The 18,359-nt window shown below is 41.6% G+C and overlaps 1 protein-coding gene across 1 annotated transcript; it reads left to right on the forward strand.

The window, feature by feature from the left end:
• The first annotated feature begins 292 nt into the window (after positions 1-292).
• LOC135702233 (E3 ubiquitin-protein ligase MARCHF3-like) lies at positions 293-16,785 on the forward strand. Its single transcript, XM_065223273.1, has 6 exons — positions 293-435; positions 960-1,094; positions 10,568-10,631; positions 11,054-11,203; positions 16,300-16,361; positions 16,698-16,785. The coding sequence occupies exons 1-6, from the start codon at positions 293-295 to the stop codon at positions 16,783-16,785; spliced, it is 642 nt and encodes a 213-aa protein (XP_065079345.1).
• The last annotated feature ends 1,574 nt before the right edge of the window (positions 16,786-18,359 follow it).

Genomic DNA, 18,359 nt, shown 5'->3' on the forward strand with positions numbered 1-18,359 from the left:
ATGATTCTTATTTCATTAGTTTGTTCGTGAGTTTGATTTTTGTATTCGTGAGAAATCAGCGATTGACGTGTTTGCTTTCAAAAGCAATGACGTCCAAATCTCAAAGTTCTCCGGAATTATCTAATGTGAAATGAAAAAAATAATTTTCGATCAGCCCTAAATTCTTATTTATTATGAAGTTGAAAAGATCACAGTAGTCTGAGGCTGAAAATGATGGTTCCAATTTCAGCAAAAATATTGAAGAGTTTTATTTTGATACAAATTAACTGTTTATTAAATCTCATTGAGTAACATGAATCGAACCACAGTGGATATCGTCGAAGAAGGAACAGAGGAAGTATCGCTTAGTGAGGAGCAACAACAACCTCAGAGGCAGAGATACAGCAGTGAATCAATCGCATGTCGGATTTGTCAAAGTGCCACAGGAATGTCCCGGTAAACCGTTAATCATCAACCGTATACATTTCATACTTTTTCACACAACATTGTACACACAGAGTTCCAAGCTAGGACTCTCAACCAATTAAGATAATCTGGTTTGCATGGGTGTCTGTGCGTTCAAATATTTAATTAACGCTCTGGAAAACCCAATTTCCACATTCTCATTTCCGAGTAATTTTCCATTCTAAAAGACACAACTGGCCGCGCCCGGTAAACATATGTATCCATCCACAGCAAGTACAAACACATAGAATTAAGGATAAGCCACATAGCACACTCCGGCTCCGGTTCCAACTAAAAGAGTCCCATTTTCTCCAGTTCTCTGGGTTAAGATAGATGGTGGTTCTACAAACAAAAGCTAGAGGAAACGCAACCGCATCCGGACAAACTGCACGCTGGCCAACCATACATACACATTCCTACACACCTTCAGTTAGTTCAAAGAAACTGAGGACACGACTCAGTGCGCAATGGTCACTAGCCCACTGAAAACGCTTTTCTGCTATTTTTAATTACAGTTTAATCTCGCCCTGCCTGTGCAAGGGATCGCTTCGCCATGTACACCGAGATTGCCTGGAGCACTGGCTGAGCCGGTCCGGACTTACACACTGTGAGCTGTGTTTACATAGGTATCAAACGTACACGACGCTAAGGTAGGCTGGTACTGTTTCACTTATTACAACTACGGCTGCTACTGGGTTGGGAGGGGGGTCTAGCATTCCGATACTCACTCTCACTCTCGGCGACTGCTGTTCTGGTGGTCGGTTGGCAATTAGACTCGGTAGGATGACCGTTTCGTTGGTCGCTTTCAGATATTATGGTCATGGAGCCGTGATTGTAGGTTACAGTGCTGGCAGGTAGGAATGTGAGTTTTTGATATAAATGCTAAAATTGATGGAGTTGCTAATGAACCGAAAATATCGTGAATATCGTGGTGGCGATTGGTAGCGCAGAAAGATCAAAGAACATAGGGGAATTTACGTATTCTCGTCAATCTAAGCAGCGTCCGCACTTCTATTAGCATTTTCACAGCGTCACGCACATATATGACGTGTCTGTTTGTTTCAATTCATCTGCTGCTTGCTTCTCTATCCATTCCAATCGACAGAATTCTTCAAAACTGTTTGAAAGCGTTTTTACAACGCTCTAAACTTCTCAGGTGAGTGTGACTATTGTCGGCAGCCTCTTTTTCTTCGGCAACCTTCCCATTAGAACTGCGTGTTAACCAGCTGTTCTATTATCGGCAACTCGAAATCAGCCCCATTTTGTATTACGTATGCTTCATTTGAAGAAAAATCTGGCATAAAAGGATTGCTCGGTCCTACAAATATAATCAGATTGAAGCTGAAAGACTAAAGAATCATTTGGATACATTCAGGGAAGTGTGTTGATGGTAAAACATAGTGAAATTAACGTTTACATTTTGATTGCCGAAAACAGTCAATGGGTGCCGAAGCCGACATTTACCCTATTTCCAGATAGGGGAATTTACGTATGCTCGTCAATCTAAGTAGCGTCCACATTTCTATTAGCAATTTCCCAGCGTACAATATGACGTGTTTGTTAGTTTACATTTACCTACTACTTGCTATTCTATCCATTCCAATCAACAGAATTGTCCGAAACGGTTTGAAAACATGTTTACACCGCTCCAAACTTCTCAGGTGAGAGTGACTATTGTCGGCAACCTCTTTTTCTTCGGCAAGCTGTCCATTTGAAATGCGTGTTAACCAGCGTATCGGCCACGGGAATCAGCCGTATGTTGTAGTGCGTAAATTTCATTTGAAGAAAAACTTGTCATGTCAAGTTTTTCTTGAAGATTGCTCAGTCTTAAGAATGTAATCAAATGGAAGCTAACATCGACATCGTAGAGCGGTGTTGAACGAATTAGTCATACATCTGCACTCAAATTGCTCTAACTTTTGATCCATTGGGTAAAATTAATTGAAATTTTGCGTACACATAGTTTAATGTGTATTGTTTACACTCTCAAAGTTGGGAATCACGAATTCCACGGTGTATGGTATCATAAAACGGTTCGCAGAACGTCTGACTGTTGATCGGAAGCGAAGATCCGGAAAATAAAGCCGTCAGGTCAACGAGAACGATCACAAACGCGGGGTTGGGGACTTTGAACGGAAACCGAACGCCTCAGTTCGAGATGTGGCTAAAAAGTTGCATGTGAGCAAGACTTTCGTGCAGAATACCAAAACTCGGGCTGGACTACGTACGTTTAAGGTTCAGAAGCCCCCAAACCATGACGAGAAACAGAATACGGTCGCAAAAAGCCGTGCCAGGAAGTTGTACGGCCAGAAATTAACGAAACCACACTGCTGTGTAATGGATGACGAGACATATGTGAAGGCGAACTTCAAACAGATTCCAGGAAACCTGTATGTGACTACCAAAGATAAGTGTGATGTTCCCGAGAACCTCCGAACACAGAAAATGTCAAAGTTCACCAAGAAGTTCTTAATTTGGCAAGCGATTTGTACTTGCGGACAGGTGTATTTGGAATAGTGTCTCCAAAAGCGGTTTCTCCCTCTCCTGAAGGCTCACAACGGTCTGACAATCTTCTGGCCGGATTTGGCATCATGCCAGGTCGTGCTAGAGCGGTATATGGCGAATTATGTCGATTTCGTGCCGAAAGATGTGAACCCTCCAAACATCCCTCCCCTTGGCTAATTTTTAACCTGGACGTTGATGAACGGGCCTAATCTTATTCTTCATAGTGGATCGTTGGAGACGGTTGGTTTAGGTTCGGCATCGTTGGCTCATGCCGTGGCAGAATAGCGTCATGAGCATGCGCTGAGGATTACTAAGCTTCCCCTCTCTGATGAACCATTGCATGAGAGAACCAAAGTTCTAGCCTGAAGTGATAGTATCACACCTGTTACTCCTTTTTTAAAGAGCCGCGTCATAGTACGCTTACGTATAGGCACTGACGTTGGATGCGATACTGGCGGGTTTTTTCTTCCGCTAATCACTTTTATTTTATTTATTTTTACACAGATTGCATTGGATTTGCACGGGAAATATTGATATATTTTTTTGAACATGGTATTTTAACTAATCTTATATATGCTTCATTTTGATTTGGGATAAGTGTTAGAACTATGGCTCGGGATTTCCACTGTGCCGTCCTTCTATTTTCACATATGCGTACGTAATTTTGTGGGACGACATAGTGGAAACGTGTGAGCGTAGTTGGAGCATACACTCTACATAATTTAAAAATCAGCTAGGAAACTAACTTCAAAGTGAAGTATTTTAGTCACTTGAATAAGTCACCTGGGACGAACTAATATATAATAAATATAGGTCAAAGTCAAAAACAACATGAAACACGTTAAATTTTAAATAACATGCACAAATGCAGGTACTTAATAAAGCATTGATTAGGTAGAGATTTCAATTATTTATTAAAAAAGGCTGAGATATCATAATCATCAAACGAACTTATATTAGAAAATTTAGACATGGTTGGTTGCTTTAAAATATCAATTTGGTATGTATGTGAAAGGATGAATCAGTGGGAGATATATTTTCGGTTTCTTTACATTTTGCACCACAAATCTAGTACTATGTGTCATTTCCTCAAAACCCCCCAATTACCGACCTCTTCAATCCCTTCCTTTTCCCATGGCGTACAAGTGGTCCGCATAGACTATTCAGCCATTGCCCTTCTTTTATCCTCGGCTTTGGATTAGCTTCCGCGCTTATTGCCCCACCAAACGCTGCAAAATGAAAATGAAAATAAATGTTTCTAAGTGTGTACTTTTGACGTAGAACTACGTCTTTGTCGACTATACTGGAGTGCCAATCAAAAAATATGTAAGGTGAAATAGTGTTAGGTTTGTCATTTATAGATGAAACTAAAATCCAAATACGCCAATCGATAGGATATTACATTACGAACCTGGTGAAATAGTTTTTCAATTTTCCGTAATAAAACTTTTGAAAAATGTACAAATGATAATTTTATCACTGTTTTCATGAAATAAGCGTTTTTTTTCCCAAACCCAGTCATCATAATAGAGTACCACTTGTTTGCACATCGTATCTGAAAAGATATAAACCAGCACTGCTGTCGCGCTTCTGCTCAACACATTCTATGTTTGATCGTCAAGCAGTTCAGTTCGATGTGAGCTCGCTCGCTTTAGTTGTTCGCAAAGTTTTTTTTTTTTTTAGTTAGTGTTCGCGCGTGTGCGTGTATGTGTGCCCCGTAATGGGGAAGCATCCGTCGCGAAGCCCGGCGAAGGTCCAGAACCCCGGTGAAGGAAGCTCCGGTGTGCCTACCTCGAACAGGTTTGCTGTTCTCCCCATGGATGGGAATATCCATCCAGCTGTGTTGGAAAAACGCAGCAAGAAGAGGAAGAAGAATCGAGGCCAGTCCGTTGGCACGATTGGTCGAGACGATGCTTCTGCGACGAACGGAGATTTCAGTGACGCTACCGATAAAGAAAATGCTGCCGTCATGAGCGCGGCAAGAGTGAAGCTACCTCTGCTGGTAGTGAAAAATGCCCATCTCAACGAGCTCATCGCGGATCTGGCGTCGCTGGGCGTCAAAGCCGAATTCAAATTGGGCAGAGTCGGTTTGTCATTTATAGATGAAACTAAAATCTCCGTACCAAAGCGGAGTATGACTTGGTAATCGCCCACCTGAGGACTTCCAAGGTGGAATTCTTCACCCACGACATCCCCGGTGAAAAATCGTTCAAGGTCGTCATTAGGGGCCTACCAAATTTCGACCTGAACTTTATCGAACATGAAATCAGGGACCGGTACAAGCTGGTCCCAAGTGCCGTGCATCGAATGACAAGAAGAGACGAGAATGTGAAGGCGTATCCGGATAGCCTTTTCCTGGTACACTTCCAGAAGGGAACGGTGACGCTCAACGCACTGAAAGCCATCCGGTCCATCAATTTCATCATCGTCCGCTGGGAGCCATACCGTGGCGGCCATCGCGATGTGACTCAGTGCCAACGGTGTCTGAACTTCGGACACGGCACCCGCAACTGCAACATTAAGCCACGCTGTGGCAATTGCGCTCAAGACCACGCCACTTCCTACTGCCGAAAGCCGATGGAGCCGTGGCGTTAAAATGCGCCAACTGTGGTGGTGCTCACCAAGGATCCAACAAGCAGTGTCCTAAACGCGAAGATTTCAAGCGCATCCGAAACCAAGCGTCCACCAGCAATCAACCAGCACGAAGGAAGGATAAGGCCCCGGCTTTCAGGGCGGAGGACGTTCCGCCTCTTCATGGACAAGCGAATCCAAGGGTGCAATCCGCGCCCCCTCAAGAAACGTCTGGATCTTCTGCTGGACAAAGCTCTAAATCCCCCCTGGATTCTGAAGGCAACCAACAGCTCAAACAAATAATCCCGATCTGTTCTCAGCAGATGAACTGATGGAGATTTTCATCAACATGACCGGTGCTCTACGTAAGTGCCGCAATAAGCCCGAACAGATCCAAGTGCTCGGTAAGTTCATCATCCAATGTGGTGTTTAAACCGCTAACCATCGCTACCTGGAACGCTTGTTCCGTAAGAGCTAAACAGATTGAGTTTGCCGACTTCCTCTGCAAGCATAGCATCGACGTGGGTCTTCTAACCGAAACCCACCTAAAGTCCGGTGACAGGTTCTGGTTGCCTGACCACAACATTATCCGGCTTGATCGCACCAGCTCGATGGGGGGGGGGGGGGGGGTGTAGCGGTCATCGTCAGAAAGGGAATCAAGTTTTGTACTCTGCCTTACCTGTCTCAGCTCCGACCACCAACCGGTAGTGACTGAAGTTGGTGTCAACGTGGTTCCTGCTAGAAGCTGCCTGCGTAAAGACTACCACCATGTCAACTGGGTGCAGTACGGTCGAATGGTGGACAGCAACATCGATGAAAATCCACTGCTCGACACCGTAGATGACATCGACCGGGAGTAGGAAGGACTCCAACAGGCCATATCCGAGGCTGACGAGACGTGCGTTCGACAAGTTCCTGTGAGGGGTAAGTTTGTTGCTATTGATTCCCACACCCAATTATTGATTCGATTGAGAAATGTGCGTAGACGCCAGTTTCAGAGGACTGGAGATCTGGGCAAAAAACGTGAAATGGCCGGCAGATTGCTTCCAGAATGGACTCACTCCGAAATAAAAGTTTCGGGCGTGTTGTCCAGAATCTAAAAGGTAGCCAAGGTCCTGAAATCTCATCCCAAACCCGTTCCACCTCTCAGAGTCGAAAGTGATGACGATCGGCTTTTAATCACCCCACAGGAGAAAGCAAATGCGATCGGCAAGCATGTCGCTTCATCGCATTTGCTTGGCTCGACGATCCAAAGTCCGCTCGATGATCAGGATGCGCAATGCGTTCAAAACCTAGATGTCTCCCCTTGTGTCGTGCCTCCGGCGGATATGATTACAGTACAACAAATTTGCTCAGTGCTGAAATGCACCAAGAACATGAAGGCTCCCGGGTTTGACGGTATATTCAACTTGATCTTGAAGAGACTCAGCATGAAAGTGCATTCTCTTCTAACCGCTATCTTCAACAGATGCTTGGAACTGCACTACTTTCCAAGCATCTGGAAAGTAGCAAAAATCATACCAATCTGCAAGCCCCGTAAGAATCCAACATTGCCTTCAAGCTACAGACCAATCAGCCTCCTTTCAGCGCTGAGCAAATTGTTCGAAAAACTCATTTTCAATCGTTTGCTCAAGTTTGTCGAGGAAAATAACATTCTCCTTCCGGAAAAGTTCGGGTTCAGAAAGGGGCATTCCACCTATCACCAGCTAGTACGGGTGATCAATAACATCCGAAGTAACAAGGCTGTATCCAAGTCCACAGCCATGGCCTTGTTAGACGTTGAAAAGGCGTTTGACAATGTTTGGCATGACGGACTTGTGTACAAGCTTTGTAACTTCAACTTTCCTTTACATCTGGTTAAAATCACCCGTAACTACCTCCAGCAAAGGTCGTTTAAGGTATCGTTGAATGGTTGTCTTTCAGGCACGTTTTCCATCCCAGCAGGAGTCCCGCAAGGCAGTCTGCTGGGCCCCTTGTTTAACAGCATTTATACTTCTGACATTCCTCCCCTCGGTGACGGTTGCGTGTTTTTCCTGTTCCCAGATGATACGGCAATAGCCGTCAAAGGAAGGATGCCTCGCGAAATAACAAATAAGCTCTAACGATGCCTTAACATCTTTGCTGATTATGCCACCACGTGGAAAATCAAAATCAATGCCTCTAAAACACAAGCGATCATGTTCCTCCATCGGCAATCACCGAAACTGAAACCGGCTCCATCTTGTACTGTAATCATGGATGGCACAAGGGTTGAGTGATCTGCCGAAGTAACCTATCTCGGGATGTTGTTTGATGAAAAGCTCCTCTTCCGTGCGCATGTAGAGAAAACAGTAGTCAAGTGTTCTACCTTGGTTAGGTGTCTGTATCCGCTGATTTGCCGCAGATTCCGCCTCTCAAGGGTGAACAAACTGGCCGTCTATAAACAAATCATAGCACCTGCGATCCTCTACGAAGCTCCGGTGTGGGAATCATGTGCACAGACTCACAGGAACAAAATTCAGGTCGCTCAGAATAGAGTGCTGAGGACGGTTCTTGATCGTCCTTTCGACACTACAATAACAAATTTACACGAAGAGGCAGGCATTGCCAAAATAGATTCCAAAATTAACGAAATTAGCACTAAATTTACACAGAACATGCTTTGATAAGAAATTTGTATATAGTAGATTAGGTGTATATAGTAGTTGTAGGTTAGTTGTAGTTGTAAATAGTAGTTACAAGTAGTCTCCTTTTTTCAAATTTTAAAACAAACCAATCCCACCAAGGTCATTCTCTAAAACAGGCCTGATAGGACTAGGAACTGTAATTAATAATAATTGAAATTTCACAGGAACTAAAGTTGAAAAGACGCATCTGTGTAACTTGATAAGTTATACATGTAAACCACACAAATTCAAAAAATATAGATCATTAAAAAAAAAAAAAGAAGCTCTATCTACTGTTTCCAACTATCGCAATTCCTCAGGAATGCTTGTGTGATTACGAACCCACGTTTCAATAAAATTCTATTTTGAGAACATTTTTCATTCTTTAGTACTATTAGAAACTAGAAAGTTAGAGTTTTTCACCAAACAAACCTTTTTCATGTCCATATGTAATATTCATAGAAAAAACACGGCATACATTTAGACGCAGTGCGAAAATTACATGAATAGGTCCAACCAAAATCTATTAACCTACACCGGAGCCAGTTGAAACGCGTGGGGAAGTTGAAACGGTAGATGTATCTCTTAGCGGATGTGAATAATCACTGAGATTATTTCTAATATAGTTTGCGGTAGTACACAATGCCCCTCAAAAATAATTACAGTTAATATTCACTTCCACTAAGAGATACACTTTTTGTTTCAACTCGCACCGGTGTACCTTAACTATGATGTTTACTATCAACATATTAAACAGGTGGAGACCCTGTATGCGAGCTTTTGCTCTGATTTTGAAATTCAATAGCTGAACACCCTAATTTTCAATTAATGTTGTACTAAGCACCTACACAGATAAAAATTCTGAATTTTAATAGTGATGTAAATATTCATTCCCGTAAACTTGTATTTCATTTCACACAACCGAGCAAATTGTAAACAATGTTGTTTACAACAATGGGCTATTGTATACAATATTTGCTACATTGCACGAAATGTCGCAGAACTTTATAATGTAAACTTTTATGAAATGTGACGCTCTATTTATGTGCATCATACTGAACTGAAATTTACACTACTTTTTTGAACTGTGTACTTATTGGAAACCAACCGTTCAATTTGAGAAATGTCACAGTATTCTATTTTGCAATCATTCTACGAACACGATGTAAAGTACATAATGATGATGCATGGTAATTTTATGTTAGGTTTGTCCTCCAAATTGGAGAACAAAGAAGTGCTTAAACCCGTATGATCGTTATACCCCTTCCTCCCCTACTTCGTTGACATATGAACCAACATTTTGTTCAATATTTAAAGTACCGTGTTCTGACAGGTAAAACAACTACCTGTTGCGTTATCATAAAATGCAATCTTCACATTCTCTGCTTCAGAAACCTAATTTAAAATTAATGATGGAGCTACTGAAAAAAATAAATGTATTTTTTTTTTCAATTGTTTCATCCCACAACATACACGGCATTTTTGTGTACTATATTGAGGTGCAATCAACAAAACAATGTGTGACGATATAGTGTCAGTTCCTATTGTAGTCGATGCCGATGTAAAATTTAGTGTGCACAGCAAAATAACTCAACATTGATCAACCCAAAGTAGTTATGTTGGGGAAAATCTGTCAATTCTTAATCATTACATTAAATTTAAATACATTATCTCATGCGTAAGATGAACCGTGGTCTGATTATGCTAACATGAATTGTCGCGAGTTTTGAACCATAACCGAAACATTGAAATACTTGAAAAATTTAAGCTAAAGTATAACAATCAAAAATGCATGACATACATCAATTTTGCGTAGTTCTACTTCATACTGCGGTCGTGTCTAGGACACAACCCTTTAATTTTTTATTAAATTCCAGTGGCATCTTGTATACTCGGAGGATGGACAAATACAAACTTAGAAAAAATAATTTAAATTTAGGTGCTTTGAGACTGACATATACGAGCGTCAATTTTGACATAAAATTCAGTCATAATAGACGCAAAGTTCAGCTCAATCAAACGTACTTTTGAACTTTTCAGTCTCGGAGCACTTAATTTTACACGACATGTTTGTTTACGTCTCATCCTTTATGTCAAAGATGGATTCCTGTGGGCAAAATTTCATAAAATTGTGAGACCCTCCACCCAAACCTGTTCGAGAATAAAAAAAATCACGGGATTAAAGGTCGGATGTTCCTTTTCACCAAAACTAAAAGAATGTAAAGCAAAGAAGTCTGTCAACACTGCTGGAAAAACAAAGTTCTACAAAAGCAATTCACTTAATGGGCCCTAGTCATGGTCGTCCCCTTCCACCGCATATTCCAGTTCCTAGTAACATCCCACAGCTCACACATCTTCATGCACTAATATTATTTTCATTTTTCTCTCCTTCCCTCATAAAGGTACGGCTGCATCGAATCCTTATGCATTTGGTATCGTCACCCGAACAATCGTGGCCTGTTGGTGGTAAGGCTTTTGCATGTCCCCTTTTTGCAACAGCTATCCCCCGAAAAACGCATTACCTACTTAGTTCTACCCAACGCTTTTTCTTGGCGGGTTTCAAATCATTCAACATCACAGCGATTGGTTGAAAGCCCGCCGAGAAAAAGCGGTTGGTAGAACTCATTAGGTAACGCTTTCATCGAGGGAAAGCTGTATGTCCAACAGACTCAGGCAACACACCCTCTTCTCGGCAAGGTACAACCAAATTAACCTTTAATCTCGGTTTGCCGATGACCATAACAGCCTGCACTTGCTCGAGCGTTGGGAGGTGCTAAGTGAAGGTGATGGGGGGATTAGCTTTACACAGCTCTAGTCAGAAAACACCCAGAGATTCAACACACATATACAACCGCATTGCCTCTGTCTCTCTTCTTTTTCGTTCACAGTCGGATGCACTGATTTATGCCGTCCTGTCATTCATCTGCTTCATCCTGACAATGATCTGCATCCTGTGTCTTCGTTTCCAGAGTACCAGAGACAACACGCTCCAGGAGACCCTCGCTTCGACTGCCATTGTTTGCTTTCTGCTGCTGGTGGTAGGTATTTAACATCTTGTGTCTAGATTATTATGGCTACAAGAAGCACTATAGTAAACGATACCCAGCTCGTCGTCGGTCGTCGTCGACGTATCCGCAAGAGACCACGTGGGCTGTCACCGTGTGGGTATGCGCCCGCCTGGCAACGACCGACGGCTTAATGAGTTCTTTTAAATATCCGTGTTCCGTCTGGTGGTTCGTCAGAGAACGGTGTTTGAAGTCAAAAATTTTCTGTTAAACTTCAAACCCGCTATTTACTAACTTTTTTTTTAATAAGCTGATCACAAAAATGCATATGAAGCTTGTGCAGTTGCAGGTATAAGCACATAGAATAAGCAGACAATGGATTACCGTAAACTGCTAGTTTTGATGTCACAACTACTGACAGCATGGTGCCAACTTCCTATATGGGAAAAAAGTTATTCAAGAAATAATGTATGAAGATTTTCATATTTTTTGCAAAAATATAGATTTTAGAAGGCGAAGACAGAAAAAAAAAATATTTGGTAGTAAGATAAAGTTTGGTAAAAATTAAAGCTTTAAACTGTACCAAATATCCTTTTCGAAAAAGTTTATAATTTTTAAAAATAAACATTTTTCGCCGAAATAAATCGCCGTAACATTTTTTTACCAGCGGAATCTGTTCCGAAAATCACCCATGCTGGAAATCCATTATTAAACTCAGCTAACTGAATACAGTCATACCTCGATATAAAGCAACGTTACGTTATATCGAGTTACGTTATATCGAAGCAAAAAAAAAATTATTTTTTTAAATCGAAAATTGTTTATCGTAACCCAAAGATGACCCAATTTTCTTTTCTAGTCATCTAACAGGCTTACAAAACCTTTCTTATATAATTTTCCCCAATTTTATTAGATAAGTTCTCAAAGCTTACATGAAAGATATGAAAATGAAAAAAAAGTACTAGAGTCTGTGCCTAGGAGCACGAACGGAAGGTTGATGTAGTACCGCGATTGGTCGGTGCACTTGTTTTTGTGCCTAGTTCTTTTCGTTGTTTAAAATCTATATCCTTAAAACTTTTTAAATATTTCAAATGGTGCCGTTTGTGTGAACATGGAATCGATACCAACAGTGAATGAACTGAGGCACCGGTGGTTTAGTGGTAAACGTGATTGCCTCTCATCCCAAAAGGCCTGGGCTTCAATCCGTGCCTGTGGGGTATTTCTGAGGCATAAAATCTCTGATCACGCCTTTCTTCGGAAGGGAAGCAAAGCCGTTGATCCCCGGTCCATGAGTTGATGGGTCAATAGGGTAGGGTCCAGGTGTGGGAGCTGGCTTCCTGGCGTCGGTAGCACTGGTATTCAGTACGGAAAGCAAGATCGACGGAAAACAAATGTAGGAAAAAATAGTAAATCAACTTTTTAGTACAACCGCTGCATTGTTTTAATATTACCGATGAGTTTTCTAGCGGTGTCTCATAGCCTAGTCAGTAAAGACACGGTATTACCAAGCCAGAGGCGGTGGGTTCGATTCCCGGTCCGGTCGAGGGAATCTTTCGGGTTGAAAATTTTCTTGACTTCCCTGGGCATAGAGTATCATTGTGCTTGACATACAATATACAAATTCATGCATTGGTAATGCATTGAGGCGAATCTAGGAACCTAATTAAACGTGCCACACAAAGAAGAAGTGTTAGTTTGTGATGTCCGTGCGAGAGAATATAGATTCATCCCATCCGTAAGTGATTCTGATGAGTACGCGACATATTCATATTTTATTTGTTAAATTTCTTAATTGTTCAATTGTTCTATTTTCACTATTTGTACTATACATACATCAAAAACTACAAAGGACAGCCCTATAGGGTTGTACGCAATGGTGACGTAGGACTACGTGGTCTTATATGAAAAATCTTATTTGTTAACTGCAGAAGGAGATTTTTAACAAATTTATGGTGGTCCAGAAAAGGACCATTTTGTCGTGATGATTGAGTAATGCTGAGCTAATATTAGGGTGTTCAACACTGATGAAGCTGACGAGCTGTTTGTTGTTTGGAACGAGATTGACGCACTTGTCATAGATGGCCCACAGCGGCTCACGACGCGCAACTGAATCCGATCAGTAGTGGTGCGGCTTCTTCCTCTTTCTTCGGTGAATCCAGGGCTCTTGTGGGCAGCCTTGATAGTTAGCTGCTTGCAGGCAGCCTTTCATTATGTAGTGGAAAACGCCACGCGCCGAAAGCACTGCTGCTGCTAATGACGATCGGACACCACCATTCACCACGCACGGTGATTGAGTAAACACCGTTCGGCGAGACAGAAGGGAATTCGATTTTTAAATTTGTGTTAAGGAATGCGTGCCTGCAATCGGTGATATTTTTGATCGCCATCGCAACAGTTGCACATTCGAACAATTTTCAATAGTGACCTTTTGTAAATTGATAGTCTTATTCTCATTTGTAGAAAAATTTCCAATCAATTGGTGTTTACGAATTAAAATCCATCATCTCTGGATCAAAATCAAATCACTTTCATGCCGCGACCAACTTTGGTTTTTGTAATTGTGGGTTGTCTTAAAAATACATGGTATGTTAGATTGAAACTTATGGGAACTGATATCCGATTAATGACCTTGTGAAATGTCCAGAAAAAAACTATTTAACAAATTTATGGTGGTCCTGAAAAGGAACGTTTTGTCGTAATGGTTGAATAATGCTGAGCTACTAGTAGGGTGTTCAATACAGATAAAGCTGGCGAGCTGTATGTTGTTTGGAACGAGGGCGATGCACTTGGAATAGATGGCCCACTGTGGCGTATGACGCGCAACTGAATCCGATCAGTAGCGGTGCGGCTTCGTCCTATTTCTTCGTAGAATCGAAGGCTGAATCGAGAGCATGCAGCTAGCTGCATGTCGGCAGGCTTTCATTATGTACTGGAGAACGCCAAGCGCTAAAAGCACAGCTGCTGCTGCTGATGACGACCGAACACCACCACTCACCACACGCATTGATTGAATAAACACCGTTTGGCAAGACCGGAGTGAAATCAATTTTTAAATCTGTGGTAAGAAAAGCGCTTTTCGCAGGCAATCGATGATAATTAAAATTATGATAGCAACAGTTGCACATTCGTGCAATTTTCAATAGTGACCTATTGACAATTGATAAAGTGTTCATTTTAACAGATTTGTAGATGACTTTCCAATCGATTGGCTTGTTTAGAATTAAAATCCATCCAATATGGACAGAGTTATAACTGTTCAAAATCTTTCATAATTTTGTTACGTGTTCCATTTTGGGTTTTCACAATAGAGATCACAGACGTAGTCCTACGTCAAAATTGCTGGATGTTTTCTCCGTCGAATGAAATATTTCCCAGTATGTATTGGTTTATTTCTACATTTATAAACTTTTCGTTACATGCCTCCCATGCCTGAAATAATAAAAAGCTGAGAGAGAGGAGACAGCTTTGCTATTGATCACGCAAACGTCATCGAGATCCAGTCATGAACTGTCACTGCAAACTAGGCCGAACATTAGAAATGGGGCTATCATCCTTTTGAAAACAACTTTTTTCGTGTGGGCCCAGGCTTGCCTTCGCAAACCAACAACACGATTGGGTAGGGGAGAAAAAAAAGAAGGCAAAGAAAACAAACCATTCGTCATTGAGCTGGCTTCGCTCTCTATGATAAAAATGATGTTTATTCAAGAAGGCGGCTATGGCGTATTCGGCCCCAACTTAGATACCAGCAGAGGCCTACCTAAGACTACATCAATCTTCCCGGCTGAGGCAGCTGCCACCTTCTCAGCCGTTACGGAGTCCAGTTTTCCTGGAAGGCCATCATTACCGATTCGGCCAGTGTGCTGAAGGCCCTTGAGAGTCCGAAGAACTGACACCCGTTGGTGCAAGCAATCATAATGGCTTCGAACAGTAACACCGTATATGTCTGGGTTCCCAGCCACTGCACCATCAGTGGAAACGATGCTGCGGACAAGCTGGCAGCGATCGGCAGATCGAAAACCCCAGTAGAACCGGAAGTCCCTGCAGCGGACTTAAAAATCTGGATCAAAACGATCATCGCTTTGACATGGGACAAGGAATGAGCTAATACCCGAGACCCTTTCTTACGCAAAATAAAAGGAGATACGAAATGCTGGTCCGACACCAAAAACTGGAAGGACCAGAGAGTACTGTCCAGATAACACAGCGGCTACACCAGATTCTCACATTTCTCGGATCCCGTGATGGATTCCACAAACAATGTATGGGGTGCTCAACCAAAATGTCAGTTGAGCATCTCATAATAAATTACCAATGCGGTATCGGTCTCAGCATCAGACACGCATTATCCAATGACTCAGACAGGGAAAGATCACTTCTCGACTTCCTTAAAGACACAGGCTATTATCAATATACGTAGAACCCCGCAACAAACAATGCCACGACAACGGACGAACGACGGCACTTGGACAACACCAGCTCTCTAAATGACATGTCAAACGGAAGAACAACGATGACAACCCCGCAGGCTACGGACATTGACCTCTCTCTCGGAAATTAACCACAACTTCGTTCACCTTCCTTACTGTTAAAATAATCGACACAGAACTCTGAGATACTTAAACTCTGTAACAAACACTATGTAATTTATTTATTTTCTCTCTCCGGGACCCCCTCAGGAGCCCCAATCCTTCAAAGAGACGAACCAGTTACAGGCTGAAAGTCTCTATAAAAAAGCAAAAAAAAATGTTTATTCAACCCAGCGTTACTTGAAAAATTTAATAATACTATGTATAAAATAATTTAAAATGGATTTGTAACGTTCATAATCGATTGTGAGTTGATATTTTTCAATTTTTAGACTTAAAAAAAAGTTACGTTATATCGAGGTGAAAGTTACGTTATATCGAGTTACGTTATATCGAGTTACGTTATATCGAGTTACGTTATATCGAGGTTGCTTTATATCGAGGTATGACTGTACCGCTCTTGGATTCCCGTCGGATAATTCAACTAATGGCTGCACCGCAGCATCTTCTCTTGAACGCTGCTGATCCACATTAACCCGAGCACAACGGTCGGCAAACGCCTATCCATATCAACAAGACTGATTTCGTTCTTCCGTTTTTCAGCTAATTGTGTACCTAACCAACCTCTTCGTACTGGCAAAGGATCACATCATTCCCTGGTATAGGTAAGTTCCAGCAATAATAGCACCGGCACGTGTTTTACGATGGTTGCAGCCTTGATGCGAACCGGATAGTGGTTTTGAATAGTAAAGGGAAAGGGTGTAAAACACGCCAGTGGGGTAATATTACCATCAGCATTTTTGCCTGAACTTTCAAACAAAATGTAATGGATTTACATCCAGAACTGCTTGATTGGCTGCTGTTAGTGGAATGTCCTTGAAAAAATGTCGATGGTCATATTAACCCGCTAGCGCGCATTACACCCAGTTCCCCGACCACAATTTCTGTTTTCTGTTTCATGTGTTTTCATCCCCACCCCCTTTCTCTCTCTCTATCGACAGATGGTGGAGATCATCCCAAAGAATACGTCTCTCGGAAATTACCCTAGATGAAGCAATCAGTGATGCCAACTCATCGATTGTGGTATGAGAGCAAGAATCCTTGATGGCGAATTTTCATGCCTTGATCTCGATAATTTCTTAAGGAATTGTTAATAAAACTTTGAAATGTGTGTTTAACTCTTTCCCGATTATGGCATCTCTGATTCACCATGTTTTTTGGCATTGTGAGCTATAACTTTCTGAAATTACAACCGATGTTTTAAAAAATATTATAATATACACGCAAACCAAAAATTTATTACATTCAATGTTAGTTGCATTTCCTATCATCCTCCGCAGCGAATATTGCACAGCTCAGCAAACAAGGAGTGGCAATTTCAAATTTGTATGTTTTGTGGAAGCTGACATTTGTGCCTTTAAAGTTTCACGCTAACAGTAGGTTCAGACTACAGAGTTATAACATGTTATAGCGCTACCTTGATGGTGGTTTCTGTGTTGCAATTATTTGACAACCGTTATAACATGTTATAACTCTCCAGTCTTCCTTAGAGTATCACCTTATCCAGTCCACATTTTTCGGACTCCAATTTTCTTGCACTAGACCGCAGCTCGGTATATCTCATCTTCCGTTCATGCGCTCTCCATTAACATCCTGTGATGATGCATCCCACATAAATAATTATACGCAAATCTTACATCCCCTGGTTGGGTGTAGTCATCTATTATCGGAAGAAAATACTGGATACTAGTTTTCAAAATTGATTATCCCAAAACACTCTGGGCGGAAAAGGGTTTATTAGGCTGGTGAATTTTAATACTAACAGAAATTGAAATAATTATGTACTAATTAAATTATTCCTTTATGGTCGGGTAATGCCAAACGGGTAAAATATCAACTTCCAAAACGGTCTTGCCCAAATAGATAAGTTTGCCCAACACCAGATCTGTCACGGTATATTTAGAGCATGTTACCCACAAATGTTTCATGTCCATCCGCTCACCTTAAATCCATGCGCCCATCCATAAATGTAATATATAAATTTAAACACAATTAAAACTAGAAGTCTAGTAAGACTTGTCTTTCCTCAGCTCGCCATAAAACTTCAAAATATTTAATAATGCGATTTTGGAATTTCTGTTTATTGGTAGATCAAAACGATACGATGATTTATGACCGAGTTTTGGCCTTTTTCAGTGCAAAGTTTTACCAGAGTAGGCTGCGCGTGTGAACGGAGTTGTTTATGCTTATTTGGTTATTAATCCGGTTAACATTTTCGAAGATGGCCAAGAACGCGATTATCCGTTTCAAAAATAATCAAACCATCTATGCAGAAGAAACCCTGGGAGAACTGCATCCCATCCCTAAGGGATATTGACTGTACGTTATGCTGCTGTACTGACTGTGATTTTCCGCTGACATACGGTTTCGAAAACGAAGAGGAACCATCATTGGAACCTAGATATTCCATTGTTCGTCGTATTCGCGTCAAGAAGTTGCAAGTTCCTGAAACTGATACTTGGCTACCTTAACTCGGATCCAGCAATCGACTACAGCCGATTATCTTTTATCCCAAGCCGGAGGATCACTACATTTGGACACTTCAAACTGGTTCTACATAGGACAGGCCTAGTTTATGTTGATCTCCATCAAGCGAACCGTCT

The sequence above is a fragment of the Ochlerotatus camptorhynchus genome, unplaced genomic scaffold (assembly GCF_037179485.1).
Source record: "Ochlerotatus camptorhynchus isolate MF236.1 unplaced genomic scaffold, CSIRO-AGI_Acam_v1.1 ptg000188l, whole genome shotgun sequence".
Classification (NCBI taxonomy): Eukaryota; Metazoa; Arthropoda; class Insecta; order Diptera; family Culicidae; genus Ochlerotatus; species Ochlerotatus camptorhynchus.

Coding starts and splice junctions, on each gene's coding strand:
- LOC135702233 (XM_065223273.1), top strand. CDS start 293: ATGAATCGAACCACAGTGGATATCGTCGAAGAAGGAACAGAGGAAGTA. Junction 436..959: donor AGTGCCACAGGAATGTCCCG/GTAAACCGTTAA, acceptor TTTTAATTACAG/TTTAATCTCGCCCTGCCTGT. Junction 1,095..10,567: donor CAAACGTACACGACGCTAAG/GTAGGCTGGTAC, acceptor TCCCTCATAAAG/GTACGGCTGCATCGAATCCT.